General features: G+C 43.2%; 1 protein-coding gene across 2 annotated transcripts in view; it reads left to right on the top strand.

Moving 5' to 3' along the window:
- large2 (LARGE xylosyl- and glucuronyltransferase 2) overlaps positions 1 to 8,572 on the top strand; it is a 35,078-nt gene that overhangs the window by 20,224 nt on the left and 6,282 nt on the right. Inside the window, exons 10-13 of one of the 2 annotated variants that reach the window (XM_019858077.1) lie at positions 2,698 to 2,737; positions 5,133 to 5,248; positions 6,563 to 6,726; positions 7,099 to 7,377. In XM_019858077.1, coding sequence (XP_019713636.1) covers positions 2,698 to 2,737; positions 5,133 to 5,248; positions 6,563 to 6,726; positions 7,099 to 7,377 — 599 coding nt within the window. Of the gene's footprint in view, positions 1 to 2,697; positions 2,854 to 4,081; positions 4,246 to 4,617; positions 4,897 to 5,132; positions 5,249 to 6,562; positions 6,727 to 7,098; positions 7,378 to 8,572 lie in introns of both variants that reach the window. The other variant, XM_019858078.1, reaches the window with a different exon arrangement.

The raw sequence follows: 8,572 nt of genomic DNA on the forward strand, positions 1-8,572 counted from the left end.
ACAGTCTCTGACTGAAGGAGCTACCGAGTGCTGTCAGGGCTGGCCGGAGGGGGGGGGGGGGACTGTCCAACATAGCTTTTAGCTTAGCTAGCATCCTGCTGTTGCCCACCTCCTCCAGAGTGTCGAGGGAGCAGCCCAGGACAGAACCAGCCTTCCTGACTAGTCGCTCTAATCTCTTCCTATCCCGGGCCGAGATGCTGCCTGACCAGCAGACAATGCCATAATGGATGGCCGAGGCCACCACCGAGTTATAGAAAGTCTTAAGGAGTGACCCCTGAACCCCAAAAGACCTCAGTTTCCTGAGTAGGAAGAGTCGGCTCTGTCCTTTCCTAATCAGGGTGTCCGTGTTAGTAGACCAGTCCAGTTTGTTGTTTAGAAGAACACCTAGGTACTTGTAGGAGGCCACCCTCTCTATGTCCATACCCTGGATGTTCATCGGTGCTGGTGAGGACTGTTTCCTGCAGAAATCCACAACCAATCTTTAGTTTTCCTAGGGTTGATCTGGAGGTGATTCTGCTGGCACCAGTCCACAAAGTCCTTCGTCAGTCCCTTGTACTCCCGATCGTTCCCCTCTATAATGAGGCCAACAATCGCAGAGTCATCGGAGAACTTCTGAAGGTGGCAGTTTGGAGTGGTGTGTCTGAAGTCCGAGGTGTACAGGATGAACGGGAATGGAGCCAGAACAGTCCCCTGCGGCGCTCCAGTGCTGCAGAGAAGCCTGTCCGACTCACAGCTCTGTACCCTCACGTACTGCGGCCAGTTTGTGAAGTAGTCTATGATCCATGCTGTGAGATGGTGGTCCACTCCGGCGTTCTGCAGTTTGTCTCCCAGTAAATTGGGCTGGATGGTATTGAAGGCACTGGACAAATCAACGAACACGATTCTCACAGTGCTTCCAGCCTTCTCCAGGTGTGACAGCACTGAGTGGAGGAGGTAGATAATGGCGTCCTCCACGCCGATGCCAGGCTGATAGGCAAACTGCAGCGGGTCCAGTGCCGAGCTCACCAGCGGTCGAAGGTGGGCGAGGATTAGTCTCTCCAGCGTCTTCATCAGGTGAGACGTCAGCGCCACCGGTCTGTAGCTGTTCAGCTCCTTATGGTGGGGGGTCTTGGGCACTGAAGAAGTCCTCAGTGAGAGTGGGTGCACCTGGTGGTTGGGGGAAGGGACAGACGTCTGGTCAAAACGGTTGAAAAAAAAACGGTTCAGTTCATCTGCCCAGTCCTTGTCCTTCTCAGTCAATGTCTTTGGGCTGTTGAGGCCTGAGATGGTTTTCAGGCCCCTCCAGACACCAGTGACTTTGCTGGCCTGTAACTGGTCCTCCAATTTCATCCTGTATGTCTTCTTCCCCTCTCTGATCTTTCTTCTCAGCCGAATCTGCACGGCCTTCAGCTCCTCTCTGTTTCTTGACATAAAAGCCCTCTTCTTCTCCTTCAGGAGGGCCTTTATGTTGGGATTAATCCATGGTTTGTTATTGGAAAAACACCGCACATTTCTGGTGGGTACGGTGTTCTCCTCACAGCATTTGCATTTGTTGAATAGGAACCAAATGGAAAAATCCACCCATTTTTATCCATCTTAAGGGGCAGCTATTTTGCCATTTGCTGTAAACTTGCTCAAGGCTTAGGTAAAGACCAGTCATGGCTTATCTTGCGAACAGCACACGACCAAACTCAGAACACGACTCTGAAAATTGAATTAAAAAAAAAAAATATTGGAAACATTTGATAATCGATTCAGTGTCTATAAACTGTTGCAACTCAGTACAGTACGCTCATTCAACATTCACAATTGCAGTGGAAAAAGGATGGACATAAATGAACCCTTGCAATTCATAATCCTGAGAATTAAAATCAAATCAATAATCTCAACCGTGTCACGTTACGCACAAAGCGGAAGAGGAACCACTTCGTACGTAACAGGAAAACGAGAATAAGTGGATCCCCGAAATAGCAGACACTGACAAGGACTTCGTCACAAAAAATAATATTTATTATTAACAAAAAACTCTGTCTAAATAGACAACAGAAAACGCTGGTAAATAACGATAACAAGGAATTGATATAAACGCGACAACGAAAAGTGCTTGCAAAAAACGGCAAGGAAAATGATTCGGCAAATACTAGAATACGCACACAATTAGAATGTTCACAAGGAGACGTCGGAAAATGTAACAATCAATCAATAGAGTACGAGTAGCGCTTTATCAATACATGGGCAACAGCAGTGGCACGGCATTGAATACTCCGGCGATGAGTCGAAAGCCGGAGTGCTTAGATATAGCAGGTGTAATCGTTGACAAATAGGCAGCAGGTGTGTAGGCAGCAGAAATGAAACGCCTGCCACCTGCTGTCATTTACGGAACATGACAAACCAGGCACTTCCTGTTGCTGTGGATAAGTCCTGCACATCGTTGAAGAGGACGTTTAGCCGACTTTTCCTGGCAGAACTGTTTGAGTTCGATTGTAATCTCATGTGTATGCTCCCCTTTAAATCGTTTTTTGTTGATTTGAAGTCTGGGCTCTGATTGGGTCATTCCGAAAGGCAGATTGTTGTTTTTCTGAAGCCATCATGTTGTGGACTAGCTTCGGTGTTTTGGGTCATTGTATATAGTTTTCTTGCAACACTATTTTCTCTCTATATATATAATTTTGACCTATTTAGGACCCAATGACACTCAGTCTCAATCTGTGCTTTTAGGTAATCCACTGGAACTCTCCAAAGAAGCTTCGTGTGAAGAATAAGCACGTGGAGTTTTTCAGGAACCTTTACCTGACCTTCCTGGAGTACGATGGAAACCTGCTGCGGCGGGAGCTATTTGGGTGCCCTAGTCAGGCCAGTCCAGAGAGCATCCAGGTTAGATAAACACACGCAAGGAGAGTACACACACCGTGTTAGCACCATGTTCAGATAAAAGTCCTGAATGTTTTGGAAACAAACACACACACACACACACACACACAGAGGGAGAGAGAGAGAGAGAGAGAGAGAGAGATTCACAGTTCAAAAAACATCAATGATTCCTACATATAAATTATACACCATGAAAGGAGAGTGGTATCCGCATGTTATGTTAAAACCAAAAGGAAAATGAACTGATCATGCATTTCTGGTATATTAAGAAATACTGTGACAAAATTGAATCAAAATATACCATAAAAAGCAATATTAGAAATCCAAAATTCTTGATTTCACATATGATGGAAAGAAGCTGCGGGGAACACGACATAAGTCATGAGATGGAATTCAAAAGTGCATGCCTTTCTAGAAACAGAAGGAATATTATTTTGGAAAACATATCCAGTTATATTGCAAGTTATTTTCACAATTATTTCACCATAACTGAGGGATGACATGTACCGGTGTACAATTCATAATTTTTAGAACAGGCCCGCATGCATGCGGTTCTTGTGGACGACCTGGCGACCCCCCTTGCGTTCAAATGAATCAGTCGTGCATTATCATGTGGATCGCAGATTATTTGGGCATTGCTTGTCTGAAATTATTTCCTGTATACATCGATGCAATGTTGTGTGATGGTGCTTTCATTCAAATGCGGCCCCTATTCATCTTTGGCTCCAACTGTGTTTGGGACATTTTTGATGAATTTCCTTTGTTTTGCTCGCCCCAACTCACGTCCAGCATGTTTGTTTGGTGATTGTGAATATATGCACAGTATATTCCATTTTTTCTCTCTCTCTCTCTGAATTTGGTTCATTTTAGTATTACAGTATATTGCTGTATTTGTGTGTATGCATGCGTGCATTCTGCAAAAGCTAATGAGGATTTTGTACTAATGGGGATTGGCTAAACAATAACAGAAGAAAAAAAAACACTGCAAATGATATTGCGTGACGGTTGCAAGGCGGCCTGGTGGTCGACTGGTTAGGGCGGTGGCCTCACAGTGCAGAGGTGCACGGTTCGATTCTCGCTCTGACCTTGCTGTGTGAAGTTTGCATGTTCTCCCTGTGCCTGCATGGGTTTTCTCTGGGTATTCCAGTTTCCTCCCACATCCCGAAAACATTCATGGTAAGTTAAAATTTCACCATAGTTGAACCAAAGACCACAAACCCTTTTTGTTTAGTTGCAGACTGCTCTTGAGGAGCTGGATGAGGATGATCAGTGTTATGACTTCCGCCGTGAACGACTCACCCTCCACAGAGTCCATCTTTACTTCCTGCAGTATGAATATACCCCCACAGAGGATGAGAATGATGTCACTCTCGTAGCTCAACTTTCCATGGATAGGTACCTGCTATTAAGGCATTTCACTAAATTTAGAAGTAGAATATCCGGAAAATCTGGATAAAACGTTTGCCTGCCTGAAAAATGCCTACATAACATCTATTGTTCTAAGTCCAAGTAAACTTTGTAGCAATTTTGTACATCTGTCATTCAGCACTGTACTAGCAGGACGTTATTGCATTGTCTTTCCCCTTATAAATGTATTTAGTAAACTATCAATGCATGTGCAGTGAATTATGAGGTAACCTTAGTTGTAACACTCCTGTGCTTGTTACTGCTACTCCACAGATACATGTACGTGCTAACTAAAATAGGTAACCTATCACAGCATTGTATGTCTGAATAAAATGTGATTTTTCTGCGTGTCACCGGAAGGCTACAGATGCTGGAGGCCATTTGCAAGCACTGGGAAGGACCCATCAGCCTGGCGCTCTACATGTCTGATGCAGAAGCTCAGCAGTTCCTACGCTACGCTCAAGCCTCCGAGGTGCTGAAAAACCGCAAGAATGTCGGCTATCACATTGTTTATAAGGAGGGCCAGTTCTACCCCGTCAACCTGGTGAGGAATGTTGCCCTGAAGAATGCAAACACTCCCTACGTTTTCCTGACGGATGTGGACTTCTTACCAATGTATGGTCTCTATGATTATCTCAGGTAAGACCGGCTGCTGCCCTTCAGTCTACTGTATTTCAGCCGCCTGTTCACAATGGGACAGTAAATGCTTGGTGATCTCAGTCTCTCTGGTTTGTGCAGTGTTCATTTGAGTTAATTTCCTGTTTTTGAGTCCTCGTCGTGTAATGCAACAAGACTTTGAAGGTTATCGCTTCAGCTGCTTTGATAGTTGCTCCCACTAGTCTGTCTGCTGTCTTAACACCCTTCAAGTCTTGAACATAAGCACGTGGAGTTTTTCAGGAACCTTTACCTGACCTTCCTGGAGTACGATGGAAACCTGCTGCGGCGGGAGCTATTTGGGTGCCCTAGTCAGGCCAGTCCAGAGAGCATCCAGGTTAGATAAACACACGCAAGGAGAGTACACACACCGTGTTAGCACCATGTTCGATAAAAGTCCTGAATGTTTTGGAAACACACACACACACACACACACACACACAGAGGGAGAGAGAGAGAGAGAGAGAGAGAGAGATTCACAGTTCAAAAAACATCAATGATTCCTACATATAAATTATACACCATGAAAGGAGAGTGGTATCCGCATGTTATGTTAAAACCAAAAGGAAAATGAACTGATCATGCATTTCTGGTATATTAAGAAATACTGTGACAAAATTGAATCAAAATATACCATAAAAAGCAATATTAGAAATCCAAAATTCTTGATTTCACATATGATGGAAAGAAGCTGCGGGGAACACGACATAAGTCATGAGATGGAATTCAAAAGTGCATGCCTTTCTAGAAACAGAAGGAATATTATTTTGGAAAACATATCCAGTTATATTGCAAGTTATTTTCACAATTATTTCACCATAACTGAGGGATGACATGTACCGGTGTACAATTCATAATTTTTAGAAAAGGCCCGCATGCATGCGGTGCTTGTGGACGACCTGGCGACCCCCCTTGCGTTCAAATGAATCAGTCGTGCATTATCATGTGGATCGCAGATTATTTGGGCATTGCTTGTCTGAAATTATTTCCTGTTTACATAGATGCAATGTTGTGTGATGGTGCTTTCATTCAAATGAGGCCCCAATTCATCTTTGGCTCCAACTGTGTTTGGGACATTTTTGATGAATTTCCTTTGTTTTGCTCGCCCCAACTCACGTCCAGCATGTTTGTTTGGTGATTGTGAATATATGCACAGTATATTCCATTTTTTCTCTCTCTCTCTCTGAATTTGGTTCATTTTAGTATTACAGTATATTGCTGTATTTGTGTGTATGCATGCGTGCATTCTGCAAAAGCTAATGAGGATTTTGTACTAATGGGGATTGGCTAAACAATAACAGAGAAGAAAAAAAAAAACACTGCAAATGATATTGCGTGACAGTTGCAAGGCGGCCTGGTGGTCGACTGGTTAGGGCGGTGGCCTCACAGTGCAGAGGTGCACGGTTCGATTCTCGCTCTGACCTTGCTGTGTGAAGTTTGCATGTTCTCCCTGTGCCTGCATGGGTTTTCTCTGGGTATTCCGGTTTCCTCCCACATCCCGAAAACATTCATGGCAAGTTAAATTTCACCATAGTTGAACCAAAGACCACAAACCCCCCGAAAACATTCATGGTAAGTTAAAATTTCACCATAGTTGAACCAAAGACCACAAACCCTGAAAATGTTTCAACCAAAGGTTCTTTTTGTTTAGTTGCAGACTGCTCTTGAGGAGCTGGATGAGGATGATCAGTGTTATGACTTCCGCCGTGAACGACTCACCGTCCATAGAGTCCATCTTTACTTCCTGCAGTATGAATATACCCCCACAGAGGATGAGAATGATGTCACTCTCGTAGCTCAACTTTCCATGGATAGGTACCTGCTATTAAGGCATTTCACTAAATTTAGAAGTAGAATATCCGGAAAATCTGGATAAAACGTTTGCCTGCCTGAAAAATGCCTACATAACATCTATTGTTCTAAGTCCAAGTAAACTTTGTAGCAATTTTGTACATCTGTCATTCAGCACTGTACTAGCAGGACGTTATTGCATTGTCTTTCCCCTTATAAATGTATTTAGTAAACTATCAATGCATGTGCAGTGAATTATGAGGTAACCTTAGTTGTAACACTCCTGTGCTTGTTACTGCTACTCCACAGATACATGTACGTGCTAACTAAAATAGGTAACCTATCACAGCATTGTATGTCTGAATAAAATTTGATTTTTCTGCGTGTCACCGGAAGGCTACAGATGCTGGAGGCCATTTGCAAGCACTGGGAAGGACCCATCAGCCTGGCGCTCTACATGTCTGATGCAGAAGCTCAGCAGTTCCTACGCTACGCTCAAGCCTCCGAGGTGCTGAAAAACCGCAAGAATGTCGGCTATCACATTGTTTATAAGGAGGGCCAGTTCTACCCCGTCAACCTGGTGAGGAATGTTGCCCTGAAGAATGCAAACACTCCCTACGTTTTCCTGACGGATGTGGACTTCTTACCAATGTATGGTCTCTATGATTATCTCAGGTAAGACCGGCTGCTGCCCTTCAGTCTACTGTATTTCAGCCGCCTGTTCACAATGGGACAGTAAATGCTTGGTGATCTCAGTCTCTCTGGTTTGTGCAGTGTTCATTTGAGTTAATTTCCTGTTTTTGAGTCCTCGTCGTGTAATGCAACAAGACTTTGAAGGTTATCGCTTCAGCTGCTTTGATAGTTGCTCCCACTAGTCTGTCTGCTGTCTTAACACCCTTCAAGTCTTGAACAATACTTCCTCAAAGTATGAATGAAGTTGAGCTGTATCTACACTACAATGACTGCACCTGGAGCTACCAAAGTTGAAGCAGAAGGTTAGAGAGGACAGAGTGATTTCTATTGCTGGGCCCAAAATAGACAAGCACCATCACTATCCATTTTACAATCAGCCTTAAAATACATTTATTCCATAGCTTTCAAATGTAGCTTGAGAGGTTGCTCTTGTTTTTTTTTTTTTTTTTTTTGGTAGTTTTAGCTTTGTTTTTGTTTTTTGGTGGTTTCTAAATGGTGTTACTTTCACTTGTTGTGTTCAATTTGTACTTACGTACAGCACTCTCTTTCAGATGTGGTTATATGAGCTATAAATAAACCTCAGTTGAGTTGAGTTCAAGAGGCTCTTCACCCAATGTATGAAAAGCTTTTCTGTAAATACACCCACAGCTATGTAACATTATCCTGGTGGTCACCATTGTAATCATTTTGTTTATCATCTTCTGGTGTAGAACATGTGTGAGCAGCTGAGTCATCAGCAAGTGCATCTTAAATTCTGGTAATTTGTGTTGCGTCTCTCTCCCTGGACACGCAGGACTTTGATTACGGTTCAGGCATTACGTCAACAAGCTATCTTTTTTTCAAGTATCAAAGATGGTTTCTAAGTAGGCCAACAAGTATATATTTTATTGAGGAAATATAGAGGAGAAAAAAAAAGAAAAAAAAAGTCCAGATATATGAAAAATATATTTGGGTATAGAAACAAAGTATTTGTACACTGTTACATTACAACACAGGCAAATGCATGCTACGCCCAAAGCAACTGTTCAAAAGTCACTGATGAACAGCAAGCATCTACAGCAGGGGTGCCCAAACTTTCTGGACCGAAGATCTACTTTTCGATCAACCAACCTCCCAGGATCGACCCTTACTGCGCACGCATATATATATATATATATATATATATAAACACGTACAC

This window comes from Hippocampus comes, unplaced genomic scaffold (assembly GCF_001891065.2).
Source record: "Hippocampus comes isolate QL1 unplaced genomic scaffold, H_comes_QL1_v1.1 scaffold178, whole genome shotgun sequence".
NCBI classification, from domain to species: domain Eukaryota; kingdom Metazoa; phylum Chordata; class Actinopteri; order Syngnathiformes; family Syngnathidae; genus Hippocampus; species Hippocampus comes.